We start from the raw sequence: 16,835 nt of genomic DNA, 5'->3' as shown, positions 1-16,835 counted from the left end.
AAAAAAAAAGATAAATTCCAGATTTTTTTAAAAATCCCACGACTCTTCAAACAATGATCATTGCATCGCCCTTCGGATGAAATTGGAGGAAATTGTAACGGAAACTGAAAAATAAGAAGCATCTGCGAACAGACGAACGACCTGTAGTCGTGTTAAATGACGAACGATCGAACAGATTGAATCCAGACGTGATTCTTGCTACGACTATCGACCGTACGGTGATATTAGCTACGGTTGAGTTGTCGGCTCAGCTCGGCTCGGAAATGAAAAAATATATTGCTCGCCGCAGAGCAGAAACATCCGGCTGAACGAATGGCACTCTATTTTTCTCATTTTTTTTATTATCCTTCGTCGCTTGGAATAAAAAACAATTTACGCGAGCCCCTTTACACATTTTTCTAGTTTCAATTCTCGCCCAAGACAATTTCAATTCGACAAAACCCTGCTGTGATAACATAAATTTTTAAATATTTTCTAAGAGTATAAGATATTGAGAAATCCACCTATACAAGAAACAATGCTACTTGCCTTGGGTTATCTTCCATTATTATATTTCCATATCGAATAAATGTTGATATAAAGACAATTGATAGAACATACTTCTGTCAAGAAACAAGGATTCAGTACAAGTGTATTCGTGTTGCAAAACAACAGAGATTAAGTCTGGTCTAGACGGATTGTGGGAGCGTGAACGTGGCGATTAACGATTCGGTGGCTTCTCATCACCAATTTGAATCCTTTCCGACGACCGGGCGGTTTCAAAAGGGTTGGAATGAGAAGAGAAACGAGGGGTTCGTAGGCTCTCCCGTCGCAGAGACATTATCGATCGATCGTTCGCGTTTATGCTCCTTGCCCGCGAGACAAACGAGAAACAGCGCGTAATACTGAACGGCCGTGTTCGTGTACACGATTCACTCTTTGTTTGCCCGTCTTTCGTTTGTCGCCCTCGTCACGAAAGCGTAATTCGCACCCCCGTGCACCCTCCCACCGTCTTCCAGTGTTTAGCGACGAAGAAAATCCCCCAAAAAATCCAGAACGACGCCGCCGCCGGAGGCAGACGTTATGTTTGCGAAAGCTTCTTGGCGTTTCGTCACGAATTCTGCCGGAGGCTCCCGCTCGCAAAAGTAGTAAAGGATTCAAAAGAAGTATTCAACTCAATTAGCAAAATAAGAAAATAAAGATTCTCTTTATAAAATGAGTTCTGCACAAAAAAGAATTATTTCGAGACGGCAGAAAAACGCGATTATTTGCCAGAATAAGGATTCGTTAAACCTGACGTCGTACGCGTGTAAAAATATCGAAAATTACGAAACGCGAGTGGAAAGCTAAAAAAAAAAATTCCTTCTCGTACCGCTGTCATGGCACGTAGAATCGCTGCGAATAAAACATCGCGTGAAACGAGGTCAATTTCGTGAGAATTATTGCGGATTTACCTTTCTCACGGTTTTCCGCTTCTCGCTCGATGAAATCGCACAACGGGGATAAACTTCGATCGATAATATTTACACGGTCTAACACACGCGGGGCTAATCCAAGAAAACTGCTTGAACAGCGTGCAAATATGGCATGAGACGGGAGACTCGGGCGCAACGGACATTAATTCCGTGGATCTGTCATTATTCAAGTTCGCCGGTAAATCCCCCGATACATCATCAAGCGCACATGATACAGAACTGTATTAAAACCGTCCGTAATCCCGGTCCTTCGAGCGTACACACTTTGAGGATCTAATAAGCCACCATAAATTTAAAGAGAGTAAAGAGTTTAACGGAAATTCAGGAATTATTAGACATTAGGGATCATTGAAAATTACTAGCAATTATTGCTTTGATCTTTCATTCCATTCTGTTTAGTATATTTACGTCTGTATTTATAATGCACAATTTTGCATTTTATGTCAATAATGTATTGTATATGCAAGACATCCATTTCTGTATACATTTTTTAAGAATATCTTAATTTTATATCGATTCGATGTATATCTCGTACGTGCATTTAATTTTTTTTTTTTTAAATAAAATATATAACATTTATGTAATATTTATATAAAAGTAGAAATATCATCAATTTCTCTATGTGTATAATACTTTATATTGGTGTCATAATCAGATTATAAACCTAATTTACAATGCTATAATGCACATGACACGTGTGAATAAAAAGCGTCGAAGAGAAGTCAGTTTCTTGAAGCAAAAAAGAGAGAGTCGTTAAAATTAAGAGCAGAAAACCCCGTGAAATAAACTGGCATTGATTGCATCCCCTCGATTAACGACTCGCCGTCTCTCGAGACAGCTGGCCCTTAATTCTGGTCATGGAACAACCTGTCACCGGTAACAGGTGCTAAAGGCTTATTGCACCGCTATCTAATGCGCCCGATTTCTAAAGCACGTCGTCTCCTTAGTTACAGCGCGGGGGAGTAATTTTTTTGCCTAGCAAGAAAAATGCGCTCGCGCCAGTATCACAGAAATATTACACCCGCTGTAGCAAAATATCTTTGAAAGCATGGTTTCGCACTTGCCTTTGAAGTAGGTAAGTCACGGCGGATAGTGCGCCGCGTCGGTGTGCTCGGCGAGAAAAAGACGGGAAGCTCGAATACGACAGATACAAAAATGTATTTTCCTACGGTGCTCCCGCGTCGAATAAAAACATCGTCGCGCGGAAAGAAGCATGAAATTATTATTATACTTCTCTAGTGAGCATTATATTACGAATCCGGAGAACAATAAAGTCGTCAGTGCTACGTATTTTTATGTAAAGGAATGCAATGTTTTATAACATTATTCAAAAACTTCATGTTTTATGAATAAGAGTCAATCTTCGAATTCCGCTAAGGGTATCTCTAACCAAATAGTCAAAGGAACTTTGTAATATCGCAATACTAGTTCGGATAATAACGTATCTTTTACGGTTTCAGTTTAGATCAGCGAAGAAACCCCATATCCTTGTTTAAGCGACACATCAACTACTTATACGTGACGTTACAGAATTGGATTACTCGCGAAAGTTAATGTCCATATCTGTTTTTTAATCTAAAATATGAAATAAATACACAAAAATATATATAACATTTATGTAATAAATTTTAATAATTAAAATTTTTATTTAATTACTAATTTAAAATTATTAAAAATAAGAACAATTATGGTACTATTGTTCAATAATTCCTATATTTTTATTAATATATAAGATGTATAAAATTATGTGATATAATTTAAAATTTCAAAACGTATATTACTGGTTTTAAGAAGAACTTTTAATATTGGACAAGTAACGTTAGATGTTACATAATACTGAAAATATCGATGTAAAAATTATAAGATTTGGAGCAATAAGTAAATTTTGTATTGCAAGTTAAAAATCAATATCGGATTAAGAAATCATATTACCGTTTGAAATTGGCTTCTATTTTGACACGTTCGTATTATTTATTTCATGGAATGTCACCCAATTTATTTAAAAAATACATCAGATATGCGAGATCAAAAAAGTCCAGGTCACGATGTTTATTTCACATCCTATCTGATATATTAAATAATATCAACCTTTATTTAAAAAACTGGATACTCAGATAATTAAATGAGTAAAAAAAATCATTAAATTATTCTCTACTGTGTATAAAATGTTGTTCTTTATTTTCAAAAGCTGAAATAAATTTATAAATTTATAAACATAATTTGTTTGACAATCTTTCTTTTCAAGATGCAATTCGTATATTACTACGTACAAAAAATATAGACAATTATTAAAGCTCATTCAATCATGAAAATTATTAAGCTATTCGATTGATATTAATATTTCAAATTTACTCTACTTAATACCTAAAAGGTAAGATATCAGCAAAAGGATAAGACGTAGATTCTATGAGAAATTTACTCGGCATAGCATGATACGCGATTATACTTGGTAGCTCATTAACGTTACCTCGGTATATGAGGTTTTGTAATTAGGTCGTCGCTTATGCATACAGCATTGTGTGTGCGCATTTTAGGCGCGATAAGAGCTCATTATGCGACAATCTATAAAGCATTTTTCAAAGGAAGGTAATATTTCGTCCTCATCACCTATATATAGTGTATTAATTAAGCAAGAATATTAAAAAAACAGCAATAAAAGGAGAAATAAATATTAGAAAAATGCACGAAATGGGTAATTGATAACGCAAGGAAATTATGTTAAAAATCTAACTTTAAAATAAAATAAAACAGAAAGATTGCCAATCAAAATTATAAAAAGAAAGCTATAAAAGAGCAGAATATATTTAATAAATATTTTTGCCATTAATATTATTCGCAGAGCAATTGATGCAGATTGAGATAAACGTTTGCCGGTGTAAGTAATTAAATTTCGTTTAGCCACTGAAACGAAAATATATCATTCCTATTATGTAACAAAAACAAAATAAAATAAAAATAGAATTGATTATTCGCCCTGTATACGCGCAAATGCAATATCGATACATACTACTATAATTCCCATGTGTATCTACTCAAATTGGCCTGTCTGCCATGCGATAGAATCTATTTTTCCAAATAGCCCAATCGAATATCGTTTACGTCATCTTTTATATAGTCATATGTCCCCAGTGATGTCTTATTCTTAGCATTCCACATTTTTATCAAGCAAATTACATATTTCGGTCGATCGAGAAGAGAGAGAAAAATTAAAGCTCATATCTCGCCATTTATCGATTTAATGTCTCTGATGACAGAAAGTAAATGCAATTCCAGTCGCCACCATGAAACTCACGACCCTCGAAATTCGAGGACGACCGGCCGGCTTTCCATCATGTTATTCTCGTTGGAACTTTTCGAGCGGCCGCGCGTAATTTCGCACCCTGCCGTGACAATCGCCAGTACGAAACCATGCGAACTCGCGTTCAGTCGCGCGGCACAAGGGGAGACTGACGGAAACTCGCAGCCCCCTGGCTTACCTTGCGTGCTGCCGTTGGGCTGGCCGGCCTGCTGCGGCATCACGGAGTAGAGAGGCGAGGGATGAGGCGATGGCTGATTGCTGCTGGGCGGTCCTGTAGTAGAATGCGGGTTGGCAGTCGTCGGGGTCGGCGTGGCCGAGGGTACCGCTTGCTGGGATTGCTGGGAATGCTGCACGTTACCGACGGACGTGGGTGTTGCCGCGGGGGTGCCATCGCCACCCCCGGTGCTACCAGTCACAGTGATGCCGGGTGGCTGTTGCTGCGACGGTTGTTGTTGCTGCTGCTGCTGCTGCTGCTGCTGCTGAGACGTTTGCTGCGGCGACGGTGGTTTTTGCGCGTCTGTCACCGACTCGCTTATCGTTTCTGCAACGAGAAGCGCGATCTTGAATATTAATTTGCCCGCGGCGTTCTTGAAGTACGTCGTTAGTATTTAGGGATACCACACCCTGAGTATGATTAATTCGCGACGAACGTTCGCGGTGTAATTTCCAAGACGGTCGTGAGAAATTTGCATAGTACCGTATGCGCGAATGGCGTTGGAAGACACCGTTAGGCTTTTTTAACCGTGTACACACATCGCGATGTACATTTGAGGGATGTTTAACGAAAGCATCGAGCCTCTTAACGAATGCATTGAACAATATTGCTATTAGTTAAAATAGCAAGTTAGATTAAAAACAAGAGAGATGGCGAAACATACCAAGGATCAAATTTATATAAATGAATTGAATTTAATATATATGAAAGAGACATCGACCCGAGTGGAATTTCAAAGGTCGGGTGTTTTCGGTGCAAAGCTGGAGTTCCACTCAGTCACATTAGAACACGGAGCAGAGAATCACGGAGCCGTAACAACGGCTCTGTGCAGTCAACAATGCAACGATTATGGACGTCACGTTAATTCGGTTTACCGCAGAAACGGCTGTGACGTTAAACTCCGAAATAAACGGTAATCTATCGTCCGTATAATTTTAGTGTTTCGTTAATTTAAATTTTAGTAAAAGAATAATACAAACGCGTAAAAAATATCCATATAAAAACATCTACTCAATAGATTTCCATATACAATAAGACAATAGTTATATCGTAACAAATGCTTTTTCATATATACGAATCACAGTTGTAAAAAAGAAGTCTTTTATCAGTTTTTCTTTTGATCAATTTGAATGCAAACTGGATAATGATGTTGAGCTTTTTAATGTATATCTGGCGTATAATATCTGATATTGCTATCGATATTTTTCTCTCAATGTATTCACTCCTACGCAATATTTTACCGTATTTTCCGCTATTTATATCCCCATGTTTCCCGGGTCTCAATCGATTTTGCGGTTAATTTAAATAAACGTATCACCCCCCCCCCCTCTCTCTCTCTCTCTCTCTCTCTCTCTCTCTCTCTCGCAGTAACCGGCAAGATGACGTACGTTGATAAATAGCCCTACGTCATTGTCGTCGACTACCACCGGCAAGTTCCGCAACTTCCCGCGATAATCTGACGAAACTGCGAGCGGAATACTTTAATTACAAAAGGTGGGATAGTCGCGCTCTCCTCAAACTTGTCTCAAAAAGTTTCGACTGTTTGGACATGGATATGACTGATGACGAAACTCGCGAAATAGTTTCGGAATCAATAGAATTCTCAAAATTTTCTCGAGGAATACACAGGACAACTATTACTACGTGTTTAAGTGTCGAGAAAAGATAATTATTAATTATCCAAGTAATCCTTGAGACTAAGAGAGAAATTAAAGAAACATTTTGAAATCTACCTATTTCTCGCCGCTAATTAGTCTTCCCTGTCCTCGACTATTGTCGTGTCGGATGTCTCGGAAATATTCTCTTCTCTGTAGATTTCTCGATAAACATAAAGTTTTTATTTCTTTAATGAACAAGCTACTTATAATTATATTTTCCTTAAAAACGGAAGTAAATGTGTTGATTTTGTATCGATAAAATTTGTTTAATTTTAACTATATAAAACTTTATTATTTAATTAGCAGTAGTGTCACGGATTTGAAGAGAAATAAATTTTATTAATATCAATATCGAAAGATCAGCTAACTCCACATCCGAACAAAACGTGAAACCATTCTGAAAGCCTCGTACAGCTCGTCGGTAAGAAGGATTACAGTGGTATCACATCGCGATAATATCAGCGGATATATACGTCGCTATCCGTCTCGTACGCAAACGTGCAAGAAATAACAAGAAATAAATATTTCACGAAAAACGTCGAAACGTAAATTGACTTGGACGTTTAATCTCGCGTGATTTTGATTTTAGGAAAGTTAATGACTAGTCACGTAACGGCGGAAATTGAGTTTGCGTCTGCCGCACGGTAACGACTGTAAAATGCAATTACGACCTTCGCCATTGGGTGGCAAGTTGTCGACACCCTAGCACTCTGTTTCTCGTTTCCTGTACAATCTGCCGAAGGGATGGATACCACTTTCGGCGCGACAGGTAAACGGACTCGGAAATACCTGTCTGGCGTGCAAATTTCACCATATATAACGAGAGAAGTGCCGAGAAACAATACGAACAAACGAATGAAAAGCGATTGGACTTATAATTGATTTTTAAAAGACAAAATATATAAAATGCAAAACGGGCAATAAAGTAATTGTTGTTAAAAAAATATATGTAGCGTCGAAGAAGATAAATTTGAAAAACAGCGTAAACACAAAACTGGACACAACAGAGTACAAGTACAAAAGAAATAAATTAAACGAATAAGAAGATGCATACTCACCATTTTCCGGAAACGAAGTCGATCGTATCACGGGCAGCAATATTCCTTTCTGCACCAATTCATCTCTGCTGGCACGTACTGAGATTTTTCTCTCGAGCGCTATTTAAAAAGACAAAGAAAACGAACGCGTACGTCATTACGCTCTTTGCTCTGTTATCTGCAGCGTCGTTTAAATATTTTCACAGTACAATATTGCGATAAACGCGATAAACACGATAAAACAAGATTAAAACAACTTCGGGCAGAGTAATTTAAAATAATTAAAATGCATTAAATCGTTTCTTCGTGCAAAATGCAAACATTTTACTTGGGCGCATATATTAAATTTAATAACATTCAATATTTTAAAATGCGATTCTTCGTGACAAAACAACGTCAATTACAAAAACAAAAATAACACAGAATAAAATCCATTAAATTTTTCTGTATTATTATAACAAAAATATAAATTGCCTTTAAATAAAACTTTTTACAACGTGAATGCATTATCTACTCACACAGAGAAGCGGCCTCAAATTTATCCGATTTCTTTTTCCGCTTCCATTTCCAAGGTTTGAAAAGTCTACCGAGGGCAGAAAATTTACTTTTTCTTTCCAAGGGTGGCGTTCTCGCTCCCGAACCCAAACTGTTTGTTCGCAGAGCAGCACCATTTTGCTTTTTTGCTGCAAGAAGAAAAAGAATCTTATATATAATTTACGCTACAACGCTTTTCATGCCTACATAAAGCAAAGTAAATTTCTTGATAAGATAAAGTTTACTAAGTCACTCGTCAAATACACGAAATATTCTCACATTTAAAATTATCATATTTAACATTATGATTTATGTAAAGTCATGGTATTACAATTTATAATACAGAAGTTACGATTGATATAAATAAACGCACAAACTTGCAAAGTGATTATTTACGCACGATACAAACTAATGTTATCTACGTATCTACTAACGTTATCTACTAATGCAAAATTATCAACTCAAGATATCTAGATTTTCCGCTTTTCCAATAAAACGTATGAAGTTTCCTATGTTATCCGTGCTTACCGACAAGGGATGCGAGGTTTCTCAACAACCCTCTTATCGGCAACCGTAAGGGTGGAAATGAAAATAACCATCGATCCATATAATACATTCGTCAAAAAACACCATTTCCTTTATTAAAATATTAACAATCAAAAAATTAACATATATGAATTGTAAGAAATAAAATTTTTGTGTTAAAAATTTTTCTTCTATTAATTTGAATTTTTCGACTTCCTGATTTTTTTTCATTGCCATTACAGAGACAGTAAAATAATTCATGTCATTATAAAATAAAAATTAATACTCGAAAACCCCATAAATAATTTGCCGAGTTTTTCATCGCAATATCATGAAACCCAACTACATCGAAGCAAGAAATGCTGTAGCAAATGTAATAGCTAAAAATTTAATAATGTTAAAATTCGTAGACTGATTATTCGCATCTATATTTGCAAAATCAATATTGCAAGAAATGTAATCAAATATCGACGAAAAAGTAAACATGATATAACAAATAAATATATTGACACTCGATACATCCAATGTAGTAAAATTTATAAGAAAAATAAATCTAAGTTTAACAAGCGTTTAACAGAATTGATAAAATTTAACGTAAATCAAAGAGTAAAACTTTTAAAAACAATTTTATTAACTATTTATATTTGTATAAATGCAAATTAAATTTACTTTCAACAACAAATAATCGTTTACTATTAGAGAAAAACAATGCGGAAAGACAAATAAATATATATAATTACACAAATAAAATTAGCTAAGCAAAATACAAATCTAGACTTTGTCTATCTCGAGATTTGGGAACGAGACGAACGTCTCATTCTCGATACTATCTTTATCGCGCTACTAAAGTCTTAAAAGAAGAAAGTTCTTTTCAAAGACGTTCTTTGAATGCGCCCTTTCAACCTGCACTTATCGGCCATCTACTACCTCCTTGTTTGTAACGCTCTTCGTACATAATACAGTTACCCTCTTGCGTCAAGAGATACTTTTCTACGCAAGAACAATCGTCACAAACATAAAGATTTGCAGTTTTTCACAATCCATCAAATAAACAAAACACGAAAAAAATCGCAAATATCTTAAAAAAATTTTTGTTGCAGTTACATCAAGAATAAGACATTTCATTTTTAAAAATTTTGTAACTTAATACATTTACGTCATATTTAACAACTATTAATGAAATATTGCGTCAATTTTATGAAAGATTGCCTAGAATAATTAATTTTAGTTATTCGCGTATCAAAAATTTGAAATAATTTTGAAAAATTATTTTTAAAGCAAGGTTTTTTTGCATAACATATTATGGTTAAATATTGTTACTGTTAATGTTTCAAAGTTAATATAGTCTTGAAATCTAGTTTAAAAAAGAAAACATTTTAAATCTCCCACATGGCCAATCGTACACAATTTAAGCCATCTATTCGTGTCGACGTCCACCCCCTATGGTGCATAATGCAAAACTCCCGTATATTTCGGAGAAGTTGCGGAGCGGCTACAGTGGCGAGGCTAAAAGAAAGTGCGTGTCGTGTGTGCGGGTGAACCGTGTCAAACGACGATTCTTGGGAACCCCACGGGGAATAATGGCCGATAACGTGCGGTAGGGCAGTTTTGCAGGCGTAAGGTGGAAGCGGATTACGGCAGTCTTAAGCACCCCTCGGGGACACTCGTGGCTCCCACAATGTCTTGGAGAGTATGCTTCTTGTGAACAGAGCGTGTCTTCAGACCGCGACGTGCATCAAGTTAAAAGACGATCGCTTAGTTAACCGCCAGAGCGTTAATCTTCTCATGACAATCAAGAAGTTACGGTAAAATAAGTATCAGAAATAGAACTGTCCCTTGGCCTTTTAGAATGATAGACATGATGATAACTTGAGGATTAAAAACGTGTCTATTATACACGACAAATTCAATTTAGAGATATCTCAATAACATCGGATAATAATTGCAACATTCACAATAAATATGAAAAATGCACAAATAAAATTATCAGATTTCTAGAATGGTCCACAAAGTTTTCATAAAACTTTTGTATCGCAAATATATAAATTTGCAATTATGAATATATGGATTATCAATTATCTCTTTATCTTGAAATTTAATTTAACTTTTTATTTAATTGTATGGGATTTCAATAATATGCTCTTAGCAGCAATGCAAAGAATGTTGTCTCTGAATAATCAAACAAACGAAATTTCTCTTTCTTTAAGAGAAACACGCAAGTTTGCGATAAGTTTTGCCTTGTCTCCCATAGAATTTTTCCTTTTTCTCACAAAAGGAAGGAAAAAGATATATGCCCGATCCCGATGTCAAAGTGGAATAATTGACGTCACAAAGCATTTCCGCTGTTCCGGGAGATCTATTCATGCACGCCGAAGATCGTCGAAGGCTCTTGCACCATATCTACCGACTGTAGACAATGGCAATATTAACGCAATAGACCGTATTCGTCATTGTTCGAAATCATATAGCATCTTAGAATGATTATCTTCCTCTTGTTACACGCTACAAAGACAAGACTTAAAAAAAAACATGGTGTAAGTTTCTGATCGGAAATAAGAGAATAACGCAAAGAGAATATAAATAGAAGAACAAATTTGAATCTTACGATTGTAATAGAAAAGATCTTGTCTTGTTTACCACAAGTTTGGCTCGTGTTAATTTAAAAAAAAAATTCGGATTAAGATCATTATATTCTATTGATTATACACTCTGCATTGTAAATTAGAAATTAAAATTCTTTCGAAACAAAGTTTTTAATAGCTTGTGAAACGAGAGTAGATAATCTGACAAATTCTTTGAGTAACTCATTTAAGTTACTAATTTTCATTATACAATATGATTACAATTTGATTTCATTAATCCTTATGACGGAGTGCCACGGATCGATCCAAAGATGATCAATAATGAGCTACATTCACACGCGCTATTGTCTGCAGATGTATATACGCTGCATCATATTTTGTAATTGCGATTAATGTGCAAATGAGGCGTAACAGACGTGGGTACATGGAAGCTTGCGGTTATTTAATCGGGGTTCGATGGTAGAGATCGCGTAAAAGGGTTTAACGAAAACCACCCTTAATCTACCCCGGATTACGGCAAGCCGCAATCATTAGCCGCTAGTCATCGCTATTACATAAGTCATACAACAAAGATCTGTGAAGCACGACATTCCACTAATAAAAAATAATAATAATTAGAGTAGCACTTTCCATAAATATCCTCCCATAAATTTAAAGTATTCAAATCCTACTATTTAAAAATTATCACTAACTTTTATTATTATTATCATTATTCATATATATAAATATACATTGATATTGTTATTTTAAATAACGTACGTATATATCCGTTCAATGACCGTGTAGTTCACGCGGTATCACGGATATCGGGCATTATTTTTCACGGACTGAGCACAAGTTAATGGCATAAAACCAACTACGCCGAGAAAATATGGGGATTCAACCATAATCGTTAGCTCTCACCATAACAAAGCAGAGATAAAAGATATGCGGGTTTTACCTCAGCCCGGACGAGTGAAATTCAATACGGAACTCAACACGTTGGCGAATCGGCTCGCAGAGGAAGGAATTAATTATTGCCATTAAAACAGTCGGAGAGGGAGAATGAGCGTAATATGTCGCCTAATCGAGTTGCGGTATCGACGCAGCAACCGGACAAATGGACTCAAACGCCGGTCGAGCCGCAACGACACGTCGTTACTCGACCAGGCGCTATAGGAGCTAGCTACTGCCACTACTGCTTTGATGCAACAGGCTCATCTGATTTAACAATAAACACGCGTCATTGTCAACGGGTCTTGGACCGTGCCGGACAATCCCGCAATCGGCTGACAATGAGTAGTTCGACCATAAACGGAATTAAACGGAACGATAGAGATCTCTTGAACCAAGACTTAAACATTATTTACGATTCCCATCTTATTCGCGAAATCGTTACAGCGTTCCTAATCCTGCAATAACAACGATGTAATACCTTTGCTATAGTAAGTGAATATAATCATTCGAAATACTATTTACGCGACAAAATTTTAAATATTACTCTCAAATTCCTATACACTGAAAAAAAAGTAATATATTCAATAAGATATGTTATTGCGAGCTGCCAATTACAGATATACTCAATACAATAATATATGCTATTGCAGTATCAACATTGTACTTGCATTAATAGCAAATATTATTGTATCGAGTATTTTATGTAGTTGACAGCCCGCAATCACATATGTTATTGGCTATATTACATTTTTTTTCCCGCGTACGCAAACGAGAATTATAAATCTTGTACATAATGAATCCGAAACTATAATGTAATTTCGATTATTAATACCGCAATTTATCGTACGTACGTCCAACACGCGGACAGAGAATTGCCACGGACACATTAGCGTCATTGTAATCGCAATGAATATACGCACGGAGACACACGCATCGTGTCGTCATAACGGCGATGTGAAAGACGATTTGTATTCGACATCAGACTGCGTATTACGATACCGCGGTTCGCTGTCACGGTGACGTAGCGGCTTGCATCGCGCCATAAATCTTCGCTAACGGAATAATAAAGACCGACCCCGCGCGAGGAACACCTTGCCTTGCCTTTTCGACTCGCAGCAGAACGCAGCGAGCCGACAGACTCGGAGCGGGTGGAAAAGTGCACAGATAGATTAAGGGTTGCAACCGTTACAGCATGTTACCCCGAGCACGATAACGATAGTCGGCCGGCGGTGGCGACGGTGGCGGCGGCGGCGGCGGCAGCGGCGACGGCAGCATCCCTCGCCGTCAAGGGATGCTGCTGGGGTGTTGCTATGGAGATATCACTTTGTTTTCCGTTCTCCAATTACCTGGTCGCTGGTTGTCAACTCGAAACCCCTGATACGTTCCTGCCGCACTGACCTTCTGATATCTCGTAAAGTGTCTGAACGTAATCATTTGTGACGACTTACAGTACGTCTCGTTAGACAGTAAAGGATCATTCAAAGAGACTAATTTCTATCCTCGTTGCTGATTTTTTGTTGTTGTTGCAATTATCAGATGTATTCCTATCTAGTAATTTATTTCGAAACATATATTGTTAAAAAACTTGTAATTTTTTTGATTAATAAATTTAAATTAATAAATTTCTACATTACTCAAAAGAGTTATCATTCTTTCTTTACATCTTCGTCATTCAGCAATTTTTAGCATTAAAAACACGATTACATTGTAAACAATTTACATTAATGTAACATCGAAATATACTTTGCAATAAAATCTTATTATAATAAGAAATGAAAATATGAAAATATTCATACATCCTTTCACGCGATAAAGGTCCTTCGACAAGACAACAGAATTCGCGAATTAGCGCACAGTATCGCATTTAATTGTTGTTAAATCGACACTAGAGTCTCTGGATTTACAATTCAGGTACATAAAAGCTAGTTATAGACGAATCGGTGACAGAACCGCCAAGTTCGAAACCGTGCTCGATAACAGACAGAATTTCATGCCAAAGCATCGGAAATCATAAAGGCATGCCCAACGCTATCGGCTTACTCTATCGGAATACCCTTTCTCTCCGAGGTCGAAGGAGAGGTTGGATCTCTATTATTCGCTTCTCAACAAGAGTTAAATGCTCGTTAATACTCAGTAGCATCATCTCTTTCATGGTAATTTTTATAGAAACTTTGTGATAACAATTATCGTTAATGTAACTAAGCTAGTGATTATGTCGTAAATCGATGTTCGTTGTTCATTTTAATTATTTAATTATTAAATAATACTCAGAGAAAAAAAGACAGAGAAGGATAGGAGAAAAGGATATTTCAAAAGCTTGTCTGTAGATAAGATTTGAATTATAAATTAAATAATCAAGTACACGAAGTTACAAATTGAAAAAAATCATTATATATACTTCAGTTAAATAATATTATAATTTACTTTTTAAACAAAAAAGTAATTAAGTGTTACATAATCTTAGAGTTTTAATTTTGCTATTCCATTTGCTTCAGTTAATTGTTTTACTTTCGATTCAACTCTATCTCAATAATTCAGCAAACGTTCAAAAACTTTAATTACACATCAAAGTCAATTAGAAGTAGTAGGATAAAAGTCATTCGACTAATGATTTGTCGAAATTGACTAATGACAAGTCGAAAGACAAAAAGTAAAGGCGGATTCTTTCCCTTTAATGGAAAGATGACTTTTTCGATCACCACCTCGAGATTCGATACGAAACTGAGGAGGGAACCGTCGTTGATTGAAATGTAATTACTGAAATTCCTTTAGGGGGGAATGAAACCGAGAATAGAACACATACCGTTCTGAAATTGTAGCAATTTCGAGAGCAGTAATTGGCGTGCATGCGCAGTTTGTATGTCTGGTCGAGAAAATCAATTATAATTGACATCGCAAGAATGAGCGAACAAATTAATAATACGCATTAATCGCAAAGCAATCAAACAATTACGACACATACTAATGGCAATTTATACTAAATGTAATTTTATTAAACAGTTATTTTTCAAACTCTAGTGTGTAAAAAAATCCATTTGAACACATTTCTACAAATATAAATAATTATATATACCTATATATAATTTATAGATGAGGCACAATTTAATTAAGATACGGATAACGATCTACACCAACCTGCCTAAAAACAGTATCGGTTATATCGCAGATAGGATACCAGAGAAGTGGATCGAGCTTCCGGTAATTATTGGAATCTAGTTACTCGTCGGTCGGAACTGAAATTGACTTCGGGACAAGAGTCAACGAGATATCTCTGGAGAAATATATTTTCTCAAGTAAAATAAAAGAAATACGCACAACAAATACCGTCAACCGTCTGCGTTTCCAACTATCAAAGTCCACTATTTGAGTTCGTGAGTTTTCTGCAGGCAACCGCATTCTCTGCGCACTATCTTAATGTGTACGAGTGCGCAATATGTTTGCCACGTGTTATATTGTTATGCAAATCATAAAGTACCATTACTTTTTTAACGCGTTAGTTTTCTACGCCTGTAGAAGAAATAAAATTAGAAAAAAATAATAATTTATCTCGAGAGATTAATAAAATAAATCGCTAATAAAAAAAAATTAAGTAATATAAATTTTTTATTACATTATTTACATATGTGCAAGATAATGCAATAGCCTATGTGCAAGCGCTATTATTATGACGAAAATTTTTATATCAATTATTTATCGACTGTGTTTAAATAAAATTAAAATATTTAAATTTAATCAGAAATATTTAATAAGAATTTCTCAAATAAATTTTCCGGATATTGTTATCATATTTTAAAATAAAAAAAACACTGATTTAATTTAGAATCAATATTAAATTACAATAATATTACAATAAGCGACACTAAGAAATATTATCGCAAAAATCAAAAATACTTTCAACAAGTACTTTCGCTGTTCGTTCTAAATTCGATAAAATGCAGACGGAAAAATAGTTTTCACGATGGATGCACGACAGATGTGCGAATAAAAGCCTTAAAAGCGCCAACACTTATCCACACTGTCCGTCGTTCCCTGTGCTAAGCGCAATGTAAAGCCCTACAAGTTGTTTATATTGCATTCTGTGCTTGCAGTAAAAGTTTATATATCTCATTAATAAACGATTAAATCGCAGCTTCGAACGCATCGCAATAACAACCAATAAAGATATATTATTCGATTTTTCAGCATCGTAATTCGTTGTCGGTATAATCGGATCTATAATTTTTGGTTATAATGAAATATTGAATAAACAGTGACAGATTATCACTTGTAATTTATATTTTTCCATATAAATTTTATTTTCGGCGATGATTTAATAAATGCTATGAAATAAATAAAATATCATAGCATATATTATTAAAAGTGTAAATATTATAATACAAAAAATGTCTGACTATGGAATTGAATTTCCTCGGTCACATAATGCCACAGCATATTACAAGTATATGGATATGTACGTGTTGGTTTAAAATCTTTTTAAATACAAATATTGCTTTATCATTTCTGTAGATACAAATTACTATCTCCATATAAACTGCTTCTTTATCAACGATGAGATTTCATTAGAAATATTCAACTATAAGTAATGTCATCGAATACA

At 35.5% G+C, this 16,835-nt stretch overlaps 1 protein-coding gene across 18 annotated transcripts in view; it reads right to left on the bottom strand.

Annotated features, from left to right (window-relative positions):
- LOC105832148 (phosphatase and actin regulator 4) overlaps window positions 1-16,835 on the bottom strand; it is a 214,513-nt gene that overhangs the window by 126,652 nt on the left and 71,026 nt on the right. For 17 of the 18 annotated variants that reach the window (XM_036287916.1, XM_036287915.1, XM_036287914.1 and 14 more), the window contains 3 exons: window positions 8,180-8,344; window positions 7,683-7,781; window positions 4,931-5,293 (listed from right to left, as the gene is read on the bottom strand). In XM_036287916.1, the coding sequence (XP_036143809.1) occupies window positions 4,931-5,293; window positions 7,683-7,781; window positions 8,180-8,344 (627 nt within the window). The remainder of the gene's footprint in view (window positions 1-4,930; window positions 5,294-7,682; window positions 7,782-8,179; window positions 8,345-16,835) is intronic. The other variant, XM_036287923.1, reaches the window with a different exon arrangement.

The sequence above is a fragment of the Monomorium pharaonis genome, chromosome 6 (assembly GCF_013373865.1).
Source record: "Monomorium pharaonis isolate MP-MQ-018 chromosome 6, ASM1337386v2, whole genome shotgun sequence".
Taxonomy (NCBI): domain Eukaryota; kingdom Metazoa; phylum Arthropoda; class Insecta; order Hymenoptera; family Formicidae; genus Monomorium; species Monomorium pharaonis.
The sequence above is the reverse complement of the archived record's forward strand: the minus strand, read 5'-3'. Positions and strand labels throughout refer to the sequence as shown.